Source organism: Heterocephalus glaber, unplaced genomic scaffold, assembly GCF_053883595.1.
Source record: "Heterocephalus glaber isolate CG9 unplaced genomic scaffold, H.glaber_assembly_v1.0 deba00001538, whole genome shotgun sequence".
In the NCBI taxonomy this organism is placed as follows: domain Eukaryota; kingdom Metazoa; phylum Chordata; class Mammalia; order Rodentia; family Bathyergidae; genus Heterocephalus; species Heterocephalus glaber.
In genome coordinates this window covers 520,771-537,716 of record NW_028258333.1, presented here as the reverse complement: position 1 = coordinate 537,716, position 16,946 = coordinate 520,771, and the positions used below count along the sequence as shown (strand labels likewise).

The window sequence follows — 16,946 nt, the reverse complement described above, 5'->3', positions numbered from 1 at the left end:
ATTTGAAGACAGGGTGGGAATCTTGAGTACCATGAGTACCCAAGATCAGCTAGAATTTAGTCACTTATTAAGGCTTAATTACTTAGGGTTTCTGAGTAGCGAGTCCCAACTAAGAGTTCCTTCACTTCAAAACTTTTTCTTTCTCCCACCCTGGCTCTGAGAAGATGGTAGAACCCACTTCCGTGTTTCGCTCTCCGGGAAATCTCGCGATGGAGGGAGGAAGAGGTGAGGCCGGAACTTCATGGGGTCTCCCTTAAACTCTGGGGAGGGTTCGCGGGGACTACCTGGGATGTGGGGTGGGCGTAATCGGGCAGCCTCGGTCGCCTCAATGGGGCCCCTCAGTATCGGTGTGCGGGCGGGCTACCGTTTGGTGCCGTTTCTCAGGTCGTGGGCCTGGCGGCGGGCGCGGACTACTGTCGGTACCGTTCGCGCGCAGCCTGCAAGGGGGTTGCAGGTCGGCTACTTACTCGCCGCGTCTTCTGGAAGTTGTTTAGCCTCTTTGTGCCTCAGATTTCTCGCCTGGACAAATGGCTGTAATAGTGCTGGTGTCCTCCTGACTGGGCTGCTGCTGTAAGGAGCCAGGGAGAACAGTGGCTGGTCTTTTGCACGCAGTGTTTAAGTGTTCGTTCAGTAAACCCCTCATTTGCATAAAGAATCCAGTAACCTGCCCAAGGTTATACCGATGGTAAGAGACAAATTATACAGCCTACTGCTTTGGGTACAAGTGGTCTCACTTTTTTTCTTTTTTTGGTGGCAGTGCTGGGGATTGAACCGAGGACATTTGCACTGAGCTACATCCTCTGCTCTTTTTCTATTTTTAAATTTTGAGGTGGGCCCCCTGAGTTGCTAAGTTGTGATCCTCCTGCCTCAGCCTCCTAGAATGCTGGAACTACAGGCTAACAGGCGTGTGGCACCACAGCCGGCTTTTTTGGTTTGTTTAAAAGAGTCTTGTTTTGTAGTCCTGCCTCCGCCTCAGGAGGAATAGGGTTTACCACCAGTCCCGGCTGGTGTCTTAACCCGTGTTACGCTGACTCAGAAAGATATTTTCTGGTAACCTAACTAGTTAGTACCTTGCTTGGATTTACTTGTGAATTTCCAGCCCCTCTTCACTCCAACTGCTTTATTACTCCCAGGATTTTTTTTTTTTTGGTACCGGGGATCGAACTCAGGACCTTGTCCTTGCGCAGCAGGCGCCGGAACCACTGAGCTAAATCCCCGGCTCCAACTCCCAGGCTCAATAAATGTGGAAATGATGGCAGGAATTATGTTTAGCCCTGGCCTGAGGACCAAGAATTGAACTGACTGGATGATCCGTGATCCATTAGCCCATGCAAATGTCTGGTCCACTGCCTCACTAGACTTAAGAGTGAGGCTCCGAGAGTATTTTATTTATTATTTTTTTAAAAAAATATTTGTTACTGGCTCATAACTAGCACAGAGTAGTGAGATGCTGGCACGTGCATATGAGATAGTTTTGAGTCCAAGGGCATCTTAGATTTTTGTAGTTGGGGCTTATTTCACACTTCTGCTTTGGAAAGACTTTGGTCTTTCCATGTGCAAAATGGCAAATCCTGCAAACGATTTTGCTTATTATCTTGCTATGAAAAATAGACGTCTAATGGCATCCTTTATGCAATTTCCTTTCTGTCAAAACATTTTGACAGGCATGGTCACGCACACCTGTAATCCCAGCATGCTAGAGACTGAGGCAGGAAAATTGCTGAGGCCAGCCTGGACTACATAGTGAGACCCTGTCTCAAAAAAACAAAATAGGGGGCTGGGGATTTGGCTCAGTGGTTTCGCTGCCTGCTGCGCAAGCAGAAGGATCTGAGTTTGATCCCTGGCACCAGAAAGAAACCCCCCCCCCAAAACAAAATAAAACAAAAACTCCACAGCACTGTGTGTGTGTGTGTGATTTTTTCCTAATACAGCAAAGGACACATACTAGGCCAGTACAAGAATGGTTGTACAATACATCATTCTGTAGTTACTAAACTAGTATGCATGTGCAAGTCCACATTGAATAGCCCTCAAATATTGTGACCTTCAGATAAAAACCCCACTTTAAGCATGTGCCTGGGCACAATTCCCTTTGAGCCAGTTCTTTAATCCTGCCTTTTCTTTTTGGTTTGAACTTGGAATATGAACCCTGTATACATTTTTTTGTTGTTGTTGTTACCAGGGATCGAACTCGGGTCCTTGCGCTTGCAAGGCAAGTGACGGAACCACTGAGCTAAATCCCTGGCCCACCTGTATACATTTTTGTACATTTTGGTACACCTGCCTCTGCCTTTAGCTGACCCAAATCTGTCCTTGGAAGTTGTGGTTTTCAGCCAGTCTGAGCAGCAGAGGCAGTGTCTGGAGACTACAGCAGAATAGAGGTTAACCTTGTGCTGTGTTTTACTTTCAAGAATGGATTCTGAAGTAGTCAATGCGCACCACAGCTCTATTTAATAGAATGGTTCCATGTTCCAAAGAGCACATCTGACAGAAATCTCTTAGCATTTATTTACATTATAGTAAATAGTCTTGCATATCTAAACATGGTCAATCAGAAGGATCTGTTGAAATGCTTCTGATTTTAAGTTTGAATTTTCAGGGACTAGTTTTCACTGATAAAAATCAATACATCTTTCATTGAATGGAGCTACCAATATAGTTGCATTGGATTTACATACTAATGTCTTCAAAAGCTCAGGCAAAGGCCATGGATATTGTTTTCTGCGTACAAGTCTTTGTGTGGTTGAAAAACTTGCAGACATAAAAACTTGAGAAGGAAAACTGATTTTTGTTAGGGGACACATTGCTGCTGGTATTATCTTTCTTTAAAATGTAAACAATGTCTTTGTTTAGTCCTAGGGTACACAGAATAAAATACACATAGACATAGAATAAAATACACACAGACCCACCTTCCTGTTAAAAACTCTCTCTCTCTCTGTCTCATCTCACATTCAGTCTTGTGCATGGTACAGTGTTTCAGCTGGCCAGTGTCTGCGTAATGGAAGGGTCTGTCTCTACACGGGAAATTTGGATCGCCTGACTTGTGTGGGTTTAATAACCCGCACAAGTCACGTATCTATTCAGTCATAAAAAAATAAAATACTGATAACAAGGTATAATGTGGAGCTAGGTGCACTGGCGGCACTTCTGTAATCCCAGCTACTTAGGAGGCTGAGGCAAGAGGATGGGACTTTGAGCCCAGCCTCAGCAACTTAATGAGACCTTGTCTCAGTAATAAATTTTAAGAAAGGGTGGGAATGTAGCTCAGAGTGAGAATGTAGCTAGAGATAGAATGCCCCTGGATTCAATCTCCAGTACACACACACACACACACACACACACACACCCAGATGAATCTTGAGGGCATTATAAGTGAAAGAATGTGGTCATAGAAGACCACATACTATTTTATCCCATTCCTCTAGGTCTAGAAAATGGGACTCTAGAGACAAAAATAGGTTAGTGCTTACTTGGGGATGGGGTAGGGGGTTCCGGTGGAGTGTGGACTGAGGCAAGTGGGTAGATGACAGCTGAAGGACAAAGGCTTCTTCTAAAGGTAATGAAAATGTTCTAAAATTGGTGGTGGTAGTCGCACACAAGTATGAATAAGCATCGAACTGTCAGGTGTGCCTCTTGTATGTGCATGCATTGTACTGTATCTCAAGGAAGTTTAAGAAATGGAGCCCTTCTCCAAAATGAGTCTTGAGAAGGATAATGGCAGTTACCAGTTGTCCCTTACTTTTCCAGTCCTGGGCTAAGTGCTTTTTATGCGCTATTTAACCAGTCTAGCAATTAAAAGATTTCAAAATCTTTTAAACAGTTTTCAAATTGTGGAAGAATAGATATTAATAATTATATATTAGATAATTATTGTAACTATATATAATTATTTCTATGTCTTACTGGTGAGCACACCATGCCTTAGGAAAAGCTTGCTTAATGTGAGCTTTAGTTCAGTTGTAAACAACTAGGTGAAGTTCTGAGCTTCCAGCAGCATGTGACCGAAGTCCTCTTGGCCCACGGTGTGCTGTTAGGATGCCCACAGGGTGGCTGTGTGCATGGGGAGACAAATGTACCTTGATGTCGCTTATAGGCTTCTCCATACCGTGCCAAAGTCATCGCTGAGATGATGGGAAACACTGGATTTCTATCAAGCATCATGAGCCACATTTTCCTAGTTTTATTTTACCTCTATCACTAGCACTTGTAGCAGACTTTTTCCCTCAAGTTGGTTTTTCATTATGAAACCAGTTTTGTAAAATACATTTTTATTAGAGCCTATTAATTTTACAAAATACTGGGTTTTTAATGTGGTCTTTTCACCCATGCATAGAATTTTGATCACACTCACCCTCTAATATCCTCTCTTATATCCCCCCTACCTTCATTCTCTTCCTCCTGTCTAATCAGTCTATTTTCTACTTTCATTTTTTTTTTTTTAAGATTTCACATATTAGGGAAAATGTGATACTTGCCTTTCTGAATCTGGATTATCTTCACACAATTATTTCCAGTTCCATTCATTTTCCTACAAATGACATAATTTTGCTCTTATGGTGGAATAGTACTCCATTGTATTCTACACCACCTTTTATTTATTCACTCATCTGTTGATGAGCTCTTGGGCTGATTCTGCATCCTGTCTGTTGGGAATCACGCTGCAGGGGATGTTGGTGTGCAGGAATCCCTGTATTATGCTGAGTTTAATTCCTTCGGTCTATACTGAGGACTGGCGTAGCTGGGCATATGGTAGTTGTATTTTTATTTTTTGAGGAACCTCCATACAGATTTCCATAGCGGCTGTATTAATTTATATTCCTACCAGCAGTGTAGGTTCCTTTTCCTCTACATTCTCACCAGCATTTATTACTTTTGTATTCCTGACAACAATCATTCTGACTGGGTGAGATAGAATCTCAGTGTAGTTTTAATTTGCATTTCCCTAAATTAGGCTAAAGATATTGAATATTTTTTCATATACTTATTGGTTATTTGTACTTCTATTAAGAAATTTCTGTTCAGTTCATTTGGCCTTTTGTTTTGGTACCAGGGATTGAACTCGGGACCTTGTGCTTGCGAGGCAGGCGCTGGAATCACTGAGCTAAATCCCCATCATTTGGCCTTTTATTGATTGGTCTCTTTTGCCACGTGTGGTGGCACACCCCTGTAATCCCAGCATTTAGGAGGCTGAGGCAGGAGGAGTGCCATGAGTTTAAGGCCAGCCTGGACTATAGAGCAAGACCACATCTAAAAAAAAAAAAAAAAGGAAAAATGATTGGGCTGCTTTGTTTTGGTATGTGTTCAAGTTTTTCAGTTCTGTATTTTATTATTTATTTATTTTTTTGGTCCTGGGGATCAAACTCAGGACCTTGCGCTTGCGAGGCAGGCGGCAGAACCACTGAGCTAAATCCCCGGCCCAAGTTCTGTATTTTAGATATTCATCCTCGGTTAGAAGAAACCAGTTTTGGAAAACTCTCCCAGGTCCTCCGAAACCAGAATAAAGCCATGCTGCTTGCTAGGGATGCCAGAGGTGTGCCAGCTGCCCTGGATCTGCTGCTGTGTGCGTTTTTGGAGCGCCCTGCATTCACATTTGTACTTCAGCAGAACGCGTAGTCTTGCCCATGGGTGCCATATGCAGAGTGGACCCTTCAAAGATGGGTACATTCTAATCACTGCAAACTGTGCAGATGTGAATTAGGATCTGGAGATGGGAGGTCACCCTGGGCTATGGGGGGGGCAGTGTTTTCCCAGGGGTCCTTGTAAAGAAAGAGGGAGACAGGAATGTTACATCAGGAGATGCTGGGATGGAAGCAGAGGTTGGTGCGGCATTGATCAGAAGCCAACCTGAAAAACAAGGGCACTGGTCCTGCCTTAGTCTCTGGGAAGAGGGCAGCCCTGCTGCCCCAATGCAGGTTCTTACCCTCTGCACGTGTGCTCATGAATGCATGTGCTTTTGTGCCAACAAGTGTGTGGCAGTTTCTTCATGCAGTGATGAACTAATACAGTGGTCTGTGGACGCCATGCTGACCACAAAGCAGCTGTGAAGCCTGTTGTCATCGCCCCTCACCCTCTTCTGCTCTCTACTGATTTGTGGGCTTCTGACCTCACCCCTCACTGGCTGGGGGGCCGCTGCTCCAGGGAAGCTGGTCTGACACCTGTGGGGCTCAGCGTGACCCCCAGCAGTAACTGATGACAGCGGGGAGACCACTTCTGCCTCCGGTGTACCTGGCCCATCCTGAGTGTGGTACCTCCATCTCTTCCTTTCATTTTCACAACCTGGAACCCCGCTTTATGGAGCAGGAAGCAGAGGTTCAGTGGGGAGAAGGGATTCGGGGTCACACCAGAAGTAAAGTGGCAGTGCTGGGATCATTGCCACGGCTGCCTCCAGAGGGGCCTTGCACCCCATCTTATGCTGTGCCTGTCATTAATCAATTCGAAGTTCGTATCAGTTTCCTATCCCAATGAGGGTGCCACAGAGGATACGTAAGGCCACATCCACTTCTCTGCAGCCAGTGATTGGCGTCTTTTTGCTTTATTCCATGCTTGTGATAGTACTGAAATGACTTAGTTTTTGTTCATGATCTGCTTTAAGAATTAATAAGTCTCTTTATTACTATACTTACTTAAGAGTTTGGTGCGCTGGGGATTTAGCTCAGTGGTTCCGCCACCTGCCTCACAAGCACAAGGTCCCAAGTTCGATCCCCAGTACCAAAAAAACCTCAAGAGTTTGGTAAAACCTGATTTTTGTCTCTTCTGTTACTTCAAAATTGTATTTGTGCCACTAAATTACAGATGTCAGGCCAATTTTGATGTGGAATCCTTTCATTCTACTAGAAATAGGGTAGACATTTTCATGCTTATTTGTCTAGGTGTTCTTCATTCAAAAGATAAAAACAGAGTTTGTGGTTACAATTTGTATGAATAGACATTGAATTAGTAAATTACAAGTTTGTTTGTTTGGTTTTGTTTTTGGTACCAGGGATCAACTCATGACCTTGCGCTTGTGAGGCAGGCTTTTGTTTTGTTTTTTGAGGCAGGGTCTTGCGATGTACCCCAGGCTGGCCTCAAACTTCTGGCAGTACTTGCGCCTCCACCTCCCAAGTGCTGGGATTATAGGTGTGCACCACCATGCCCAGGCACTAGATTTTTTTTTTTTTTTTTTTTTTTTTTTGGTACCAGGGATCAAGCTCGGGTCCTTGCGCCTGTGAAGCAGGCGGTGGAACCACTGAGCTAAATCCCTGGCCCTTAGATAAGGTTTTTTTGGTTTTTTTTTTTGGTACCGGGGATCGAACTCGGGTCCTTGCGCTTGTGCAGCAGGCAGTGAAACCACTGAGCTAAATCCCCGGCCCTCTTAGATAGGTTTTAATATATTGTTTTCTCAGGATGACTCTGAGACACACACAAAAGCAGTATATTGGAAAGAAAAGATTTCAGTTTTTCATCAGTATTGAATAATTTTCTTCAAATCATTTAAATTTTGTTAGTGGGATTTAGAACTCATTGTGGAATCCTACAATTCCACAATTGGAATGTGATTGTGACTGAATTCAGCTAAATATAAAAGCACAATTTGTCAGTATGAGTTGCACAAAAAAGTGCAGTCTTGGGCTTCAGCTTGTGCCACTTGTGTTTTCTGCTTGCTGCCAACGCAGGTGCACCCTCAGAAGTGCTTCAAGAAGAAAGACAGTGTGGACACGGTGTCCCTCCGAGTTCCGAAGCTAGCAGCGTGAAGAGAAGCGGTTGGGGGCTCTTGTTCACTGGTGTTGTTGGCGGGGCCCTCGTGGCCGTGTATGCTGTAGCAACACCATTTATCACACCAGCCCTCCGGAAGATCTGTTTGCCTTTTGTACCTGCAACTGCAAAGCAGATTGAAAATGTGATGAAGATGCTGCGGCACAGACGAGGGTCCCTGGTAGACATTGGCAGCGGTGATGGACGTGTTGTGAGTGGTCAGAACATCTGAAGTGTGGATCCAGAATGGCTGAAATTTCTCTTTACATTTACTATAGTACAGGCTTACACAAAGACTTGCCAAACCATTCTGACAGTTGGAGAAAGTGGTTGTTTCATGTTGTATTTGTTTGGCTAAACTGTCAGGCCACCAGCATATGTGTGGAATTCATTTTTCATAGATTTAATTTCTTCTTAAAGGAGAAAGTACTCTGTATATATGCTAGGTAAAAAAGAGCACTTCATCGATAATTATCAACTGTCTATTAAAATCTGTGGGCTAATAGAGGTAGCGCAATTGGACGAAACATTCAGTTACAGAGTTTCATTATGTTTACATTTCTCTATATTTATAGATTTAGAATTCCTATGGGGTACTATAGAGCTAAACAAGAGCCAGTGGTGAACCCCCACTGAACTGAAAGATCAAAGATTTGGCAACTTGGCTTCCTTTTGGAAACTTTATCTATACACCATAGGATTTGCCACATTACCATTTTGAGGAACATCATTCAGTGATATGAAGTACATTCTCATTGTTCAACCATCACTACCACTCACCTCCAGAACTCTTTCCATCTTGCAATGAAATTGAATTTATTAAGCAGTAATTCTCCAGTCCCTTCTTTCCCCCATTCTGGCAAGCACCAGTGTTTATTTTTTTGGTACTGGGGATCGAACTTGGGATCTTGTGCTTTTGAAGCAGGAGCCGGAACCACTGAGCTAAATCCCCGGCCCACCAGTGTTAATTTCTGAGAAACTGGGAGACGTATATAGTAATTGGGAGGAAAGTTTTAAGGCCATATTTGAATCCTTCATATACTTGAATGGTACCTTCTGGTTTCTGAGGAAATGGTTCCATGCAGCCCTGTGTCTGAAGGTGATGTCAGGTGAACAACCACAGGGTGGGGGCTGGGCAGGTGGGTCAAGAGACCTAGGACCATTTGACTTCCCTCCTGTCACTGAAAGGCTGGTGGGAGACACTGCTGGCTTTGTTCAAATGCATTCCATTTTACCTTTACCTGCTTTCCGGTTAGAGGACACGTCACTGAATTCTAAGGAAATGTGTGACTACTTGCAGGTCTGCCTGACAGGATACTTTATACAATATTATTACTTGTTTGCAAAACCATCCTCCTGGGTGCAGTCATTTCATCCTGTGCTGTGCTGGCCCACTGATGGGAAGACATGGCAGACTTTCAGCAACTTCCTGTTAGACCTGCCCAGGTGCTGGCTAAACCAGAATGAACTTTGCAGTTGTCCAATGCAAGTATTTACTGATACTCGAGGTGAAGTCTGTGACAGAAATAGGAACTGAGTCCTAATAGGTTGGTCATCACCCTGTCCAAAAGCCACCTTCCTCTGGAGAGGATGCATTTAAAATTTTTTTTCCATTACTGGGGATCGAACTCAGGACCTTGTGCTTGCAAGGCAGGTGCGGCACTACTGAGCTAAATCCCTGGCCCTGTGAGGAGGCATTTTTAAATGGTGTCTTTGACAAAGGATGTGCTTTTTGATGGGATGTTTTAAGACTATAAACGTACATAGGAAATATGCATATTATTTGACTATGTATATTGATTTTTCTTCTTTGTGATACATCTTGGCCTCTCTTTAGGTAATAGCAGCTGCAGAAGAAGGATTCACAGCGGTTGGTTATGAATTAAATCCATGGCTGGTTTGGTATTCCAGGTACCGAGCTTGGAGAGCAGGCAGCTCAGCCACATTTTATATTTCAGATTTATGGAAGGTATGGAAGGCAGAGAACGGTCCTAGAAACAGCCATCAAAAAATTTATTACTAATGAAAACATGAAAGATTTGTTAAAAGAAAACTATTTAAAATCCAAGCGAATATTTTGTCATAATGAAGTATGTTCACATTTTAACCTGATAGATTTTATAGACAGGCTCAACTTTAGAGTAGAAGCTTAAAGCTTTTTCATATGATAGGTCAGTGGCAGCGAACCTATGGCACATGTGCTGCAGCAAGCTGTTTGTATCTCTGAAAGCTCTAAAAGGTTTGCCATCACTGTGATAGGTAATGTGAATCCTACCAATTTATTTCCTAAGTGAAAATGTTCTGATTTTGTTTGTTATGAAATAATGAGATTTTACATCTCACTTGGGGATCTTATATACATTGTTCTTAATACACATGCAAGTGTTTTTTTTTTCCTGCATGCATGTATGTTTGTACATTTAGACAGGGACTGAGATGGGTGATGGAAAAAGAAAGCATCCACTAACCAGGCTCCTGGTCCTCATAAAGTGTGAGGAACTTCAGTTTATTTGGGCTCTCAAAAGGCCCTATAATTTTGCTTTAGAAATGCTCCATAATTTTTTTCTTGTTTTGTTTTTTGGAACTGGGGATCGAACTCAGGACCTTGCACTTGCAAGGCAGGTGCAGCGCCACTGAACTAAATCCCTAGCCCCTATGATTTTTTTCTTAAATAAGAATTTCCACTGTAATACTGTCATCAGTAGCTCATAAAAATTCACTTGAGTTTTGCTTGCGTTGTTTTTCATACTATATAACTAAACGATCTCTCTATAGAGTAAATAAGACTTTTATGGGGCAATAAGAATTTTGCCTGGCAAAGCACTTGTCCCGCCCACTTTTTCAACTATTGAAAGACCATTTTACTGCACTTTTTGTGTAGTATTTAGAGAAGAGGAGATCAGAAGTCTAAGAATGGTTCAACATAAAACTGGTGGCTCTGAAAAACTAAAAAAATCGGGTGGGTCTGAATTTTTTTTTTTTTTTTTTAAGGGTAACAAGGATTTATATTTATTAAAGGCAGAAAAGAAATACACTCTTCAGAGTGAGATCGGGGGCTGAGAAGGCTCATAGCTGCCATGAGGTTAACGCCCAGGCCTTCCTAGAGCCTTCTCTCCCATCCGAAACTGGAATTTGGGACGTTTGTCCTATCAGAAGCTCACCTGGTCTGACTTCAGATCTAAAATGTCCCATCAAAGGCTTGCTTGATTTCACACCAGATGAATTTTTTTTTTTTTGAGACAGGTTCTTGCTGTGTAGTCCAGGCTGGCCTTGAACTCACTCTGTAGCACAACCTGGCCTCAAACTCGCAGTGATCCTGCTCCCTCGGTCTCCCCAGGGCTAGGATACCCGGCATATGCCTTGTGTTTTCTTACTAAGCTGGTTCTGTGTGTGTGGAGTAGAGCGGTCACTGAGTGTCACAGGATCCCCGGGGTGGGCCCGCATGGAGCCCCAGTGTGGACGAGCTGAATTACATGGAGGCGTCTGAAAACCTCACGAACGGAATCTCCGCAAAGGCGGGGCTCTTTGCTTCGAGCAGCGTTCCTCTCAGGCGTCTGTAAAAGTCACATTGGCAAAGGGGAAACGCTCATGTCTGACTTCTTAGAGTTAATATCCCCGTCGTTCCCTCTCGCCTAGGTTACCTTCTCGCAGTACTCGAACGTGGTGGTCTTCGGCGTGCCCCAGATGGTGAGTGCGGCCGCGCTTCCGGTCCGCTCCTAGGCCCGTTTCCGGTTCTGGTTCCAGCAGGGACCCCGCTGCCCTTCCAGCGCCCCTCACCTTGTCCGGGGCCTTCCGGGGCCTTCCCGGGAGCAGGGGACCTCGGCTCGGTGCTTTAATAAAACTTCAGGCCTGCCGAGCTCCATTGTACAAGACACAGGCCTACTTTTGAACTTTTGTTTCAGATAAAAATCTGTCTCCCTGCGCCTTAAAAATTCCGATTTGAAAACGGCTTTACGAGGTGCCAGTGGTTTGTGATTTTCACAACTGCTCACTTAGTCGCAGCGAGATCATTCGGGGGAGTTAATGGGATGTTCCCTAGGGCTGATCATTCCACCTCCAGTTCCGCAGGAAGAGTTTTCAGGGTGGATATGCATTGACTAGTTTCCATTTACCCCAATTGACTGATTTGCCGAAGAACTGAATATTGAACTTTGATTATATACTTTCACAAGTGATAAAACTGAAGAATTGGGCTGAAAATGGTCCCTCAGCCTTTGACAAGATGGGCAGGGTGGGATGCTTCTGCCATAACTGCTGGTTTACGTGCCAGAGGAAGAAATAAATCCCTTTGTACTTTCCAAAGTCTATAATTGTTGCTGTAGTAATGCTGGTGGAATTAGATGTTTACTGTAATGCCACTATAAGACTGATATGGATGGTTTTTAATTTTAGAAAAGGAAATTTACATTTTTGTTCTTTTATTCATCCTTAATTTTTATGTAAGATGTTTCAATGCTTGGAGAATTCATTCTTACTATTAGGACCTTCACTGTATTACCATTTTCTTTAATTTTGTTTCTTTGTTCTTTTTGAGATAGGGTCTTGCTATGTAGTTCAGGCTGCTCTTGAACTCACTGTGTAGCCAGGCTGGCTTTGGACATGCGGCTGTCCTCCTGCCTCAGCCTTCTGAGTGCTAGGATTACAGGTGTGCTCCACCAGGTTTTCTGTAATTGTTTAAAGCCTGACATTTTCTTTAATTGTTTAAAGGCAATTCAGAAATGCTTTTGTTGTCTGTTCTTGAAAGTGGAGGTATTCTTTGTGTTTGTAATTCTCACTGGCCCTGAGATTAGGACCAGACTTGGGTGTCTATGCTGGTCAGGAAGTGAAAACACATAGAAGGGCCTGATCCTCAGTCAGTTTGAACAACTGGTGTTAGAGAATTGATGTGGAATTTTGATGGTGATCTACTCCTTATTGTGATGTTTTGGCTTTCCTTTTGAAGTGGAATAGTTAGCATTTGAGAGATAAGTAATTTTCATTTGAATTCCATGCTTCGTTTAAAAGGAAGGTTCATGCTTCCTGGGAACTCTGCTGAGGACAGGATGCTGAGCCGAGGTATTTTCGCGTGCCCAGCGGGGGGCAGCAGCGTCCTTCGGAAAAGCCTGCTGCTTCCCATCAGCCTGCAGTGTGCACGGAGCTGGCCTTGCACCGGGGCAGTGGGAGTCTTACCGCTTCCATAAGCGCTTTTGCAGTTCTCCCCAGCCGAGCCGAGCCGAGGAGCGTGGAGCAGTCCCTGTCCCGGGAAACCGGGAGTAGCTGAGACTCGGGGAGTAGCTGTCCGCCCTGGAGCAGGAGGCCCAGTGGGCTGTGTCCGCGCCGCGGTGTTGACCACGGGCGTGGAGGCCCAGAGGCTTCTGGTCGGGAAGGCTGAGCCGCGCTTTTGGGGGCCTGACGCCTTACGCAGCAGAGGCAGTGGGAGGCCGGGGCTGCGGCCTGGGAGTCGGCGTTGCCCGGGCTGTGCTGTGCCCCAGAAGCCCCCAGTGGTAGTTGACCGCCGGCCAGGAGGGGAAACCCTGGCGCAGTCAGCGCTCCGCCCTGCTTCTGCCCGAAGACCGATGGTTCCCGAGAACTTCGCTGTAGGAGCACAGCCAGCGTCTGACATCACGGGACGGGAATCGCGTTTGGCTCTGCAGTGCCCTTGCCAGGACTGCAGACCCCAGTTTGACATGAGCCCCTTTTCAGAATGCAGGACACAGTCCGGGACAGGCCTGTCACACCCTGATAAAAACCGCTGGAGACTTCCTGCTGAACCTGACCTGAGGGTGAGGCCCTCACCTGGGGGGGGGGGGCCCTGAGCCTCCTGCCCACTCCTCCTTCGCCTCTCACCCTCTCCCTGGCCCTGCCCTTGCCTGGGTCTCTCTTCCCAAGGCCTGGGCTGTCCCTTATCACTGGCAGGAGTGACATCGATAGACACTTACGCTTACGGGCTAGCTGTCCTCTCCTCTGTCAGCCATCCCTGATCCCCGAGGAGAGGAGGCGAGCTCCAGTGCCATCTCCCACTCCCGAGGCACCACGCCTGCCCTGGCCACAGAAGCTGCGGTGTTTGTGTCTTCACTGCGCCGAGAGCTCTGGGTGGAATCGACTGTGGCTGCATGGACCCTCGAGCCCCAGCACCGCGCTGTGGGGCACAAAGTAATCACTCAGTGAACACGGGTGACCAAGTGTGGAGGGCACACCCAGACCCTTACACTTCCCAGAGGCCATTCACTCTCATGACTTCGAGGAACGAACAGTTTAGTTTTAGTTATGGATTGTTAGCAGTGGAAGAGGAAAGATGTTGTCACCATGTTCTGATAGAGCAAAATGACTCAGGACCGGATCACTTATCCTGCCTTCCTTTGTGTACTCCACAGCTAAGGCCACACACACACCAAGCACCAGGCCCTTCCTAATCACTTGGAATCAGTGCTTTGGTGAAGGGCAGGAAACACTCTGCCTCCAGGTGTTTCTGTGCCTGGGGAAGGAGAGGCAGGTGTTAAATAGCTACCTGTGTAAAATGCATCTCACAGGAGAAAGGGATGGGTGTTATGGAGGAATTAAAAGCGAGGGAGCGGCAGGGTGGGGTCAGTGGTGTGTGCAAGTTGGGTTGCAGGAGCAGCAAGCGGTGGGAGAACACTCAGTGGTCATGAAGATCACTGGCCTTCTCAGGGACAGTAGCCACAGACCAGAGAGCAGAGGCATGCAGGGCCCGCTGGGCAGAGACCAAGAGGGGCCGCCTCAGGGAGTGGTCCGTGTGTGAAGTGGGGGTCGGAGTCAGTTTGTGAGCCCTCAGGGGTCTCCAGGAAGCTGAGGTTGGGGTGTGGACCAGGGTGGGTGGGCAGGCGAGAAGCGGTCACAGCGGATGCATGTGAAGATGGAATCAACAGGATTAGCGGCCAGATCCAAGAAGAGGGGGAGAGAGAGAGAGAGAGAGACAGACTCGAGGAACCTGCTGGAGCGCCCAGATGATGCTTAGGGTTGCAGTGAGCTGAGCTGGGCGAGGTGTGGGACCAGGAAGGTAGCTCAGGGGCGGAGTGTTTGTCTAGAGAGTGCAATGTGCACGAGACTCCAGATTCAGTTCACGCGGGTTGGTTGATCGGTCTCATGCCTTTGAGCTGGTTCTAGCTTGTGTTTAAAGTTTTGAAGCTATAATTAGACTAAGATGAGTTTGTGTCACTTTGAAACCTAAATTGTATGAATAATTTTGAATTCCATTAGACAGGCATGACACACCGTGCTTCTCTTTGTGTTTGATATCAAGAACCAGATTCATTGCATATTTATGTGTAATTTAGTCAGTTAATTTCTTAGGATTAAAATAGCTCCTTTCATTTTTAGGTTTATCTTGACTTAGCATATGACAATCATTTGGAAATAAATGAAACTATGAAAGGGAAAAGGAGAATAATGGTAATATGAATAAGTTTACAATTATCCTTTTTATGAACAAAATTACCATGAAAAACCTCTGATATTTTAGAAGAACACATATTGTCTCATTCTGTGCTTATTTAATTTTTCCCTCAAGGACTAACACATTTTTTAAAAAGAATCTTTTACTGGCTGTTAGGAGAATACAAATTTTCTATCTTTCTTGGAATTTATCCTTTGTTACCCTAGTATTGATGGTAGCGATGAATTAGGATTTGGGCTTTAGCTATGAAGATGCAGCATTGCTGTTAAGGAAAAAGTACTGCCAGCAGTAATTCTAAGACAGTGTCCATTGTATGTTTTATTCTCGTTTCAGAGATGTTAAAAATGTGTTTAAAATATATCATACAGGGTATGGTGAAATAGATAAGTAATTTAACACTTTTTTCTTATTTCAATTACTGCCATATCATCATTTTAGTTAGAAAACTGGAAATCTCTACTAGAGATCTGCTAAAAATGGCATCTTTTATAATTGATACCAGAAGGTGTTCTTATAATTGCTGCTAATGTGTCTCTGTATGATAATGGATTGTTTGGTAATGTATTTGTGCCCTGAAGTGATCTTTGTTATAAATATTTTCAGGGACTCATAAATCCAGAAGAGCATTTTGGGATCACTGCTCTTCCTCCATCATTCACGGAAGTAATGGCTGTTGCTCTCCACAGATGCCACAGCTGGAGAAGAAACTTGAACAGGAACTTGAGGAGGACGCCAGAGTCATCGCGTGCAGGTTCCCTTTCCCGCACTGGACACCAGACCACGTCGTTGGAGCCGGAGTGGACACCGTGTGGGCTTATGATATGGGCACTTTGAGGGGAAGGGAGAAGAGGCCCTGAAGGGCCAGCATCTGCAGTTGGCCATTCCAGTGGAGACTTTATGGAGCATGCTTCTCTGCCACGTTGGTGGTCGTCTTCCATTGGAAACTTACAGTCATGTCAGCATCGGCATGTTTTCCTTTGGTAAGGACTGAAAAATTAGTTTCTTCCTTAACTTTTGGAGAAAACAAATGGAAGTTAAGAGAAAACAGGAAGATTTAAAATCCACTTTTAATGGAATATTCTAAAAAAAGTGCATACTGCCTTGTCATGCACTCGGGTGTGTCAAAATATGAGAAAGTGATGGAAAGGTTCATGGCTTCTGAAAATGTCAGCAACGTTTTCCATTGTAAACAACATGGCCTAACGCCACAGATGAGATGACACAGTGTTTAGAGTGTGCAGATTCCCAAATGTTTGCACTGTGCTGTAACTTTACTCATACTTAAGATTTATCTCTTTTCTGTACGTTATGGAAAAATTCATTTTCTAGAGGACTCAGTAGGTATTTATATTTATGGCATTTATTAGGCATCATTTGCTCCAAGATTAGTAGATTGCTGCATGTTATTGAGTCTAACACATATATTTGTGTACGTGTATATGTATGTATGCAAGTGGGTGTGAATAACATGCATTTTAACATTTCTGGAATTGTGACATACCTTCCCAATAAAGGCATTTGTAGCTTTAATTGGCAGTGCTGTACATCTCAGTGAAGTTCTCCATTAAATGGACTTGATGAAGTACAGTACTCAGCGAGGATTCCTGATATGATGGCTTAACTAGTAATGATTAAGGAGTAAAATAAGCAGAACATGGAAGCACATGCTTGTTATCCCACTTGGGGGACTGAGGCAGGAGATCCCAAGTTTGAAGCCAGCCTGGCAACTTAGGGGATGGGGGTATAGCTCAGCGGTAAAGTGCTTGCCTATGTCCTGGGTTCAATCCTTAGTACTGCAAAAAAAAAAAAAAAAAAGTAT

At 44.7% G+C, this 16,946-nt stretch overlaps 1 protein-coding gene across 9 annotated transcripts; it reads left to right on the top strand.

Annotated features, from left to right (window-relative positions):
• Positions 1–33: 33 nt before the first annotated feature.
• On the top strand, positions 34–16,657 carry Atpsckmt (ATP synthase c subunit lysine N-methyltransferase). 9 transcript variants are annotated; one of them, XR_002395125.1, is made up of 7 exons: positions 34–225; positions 7,656–7,945; positions 9,572–9,703; positions 11,371–11,421; positions 13,417–13,496; positions 13,685–13,866; positions 15,814–15,978. XR_002395125.1 is itself a non-coding variant. In XM_013072376.3 (6 exons), exons 1-5 carry the CDS (start codon positions 165–167, stop codon positions 13,492–13,494), a joined length of 612 nt encoding a protein of 203 aa, XP_012927830.2. In that variant the 5' UTR covers positions 34–164; the 3' UTR covers positions 13,495–13,496; positions 15,814–16,657. The 9 variants fall into 9 exon arrangements, 7 of the variants coding, with proteins under 7 accessions (XP_012927830.2, XP_012927832.2, XP_004845235.2 ...); XR_002395126.1 differs by having other exon boundaries at positions 13,630–13,866; XM_013072376.3 differs by lacking the exon at positions 13,685–13,866 and having other exon boundaries at positions 15,814–16,657.
• The last annotated feature ends 289 nt before the right edge of the window (positions 16,658–16,946 follow it).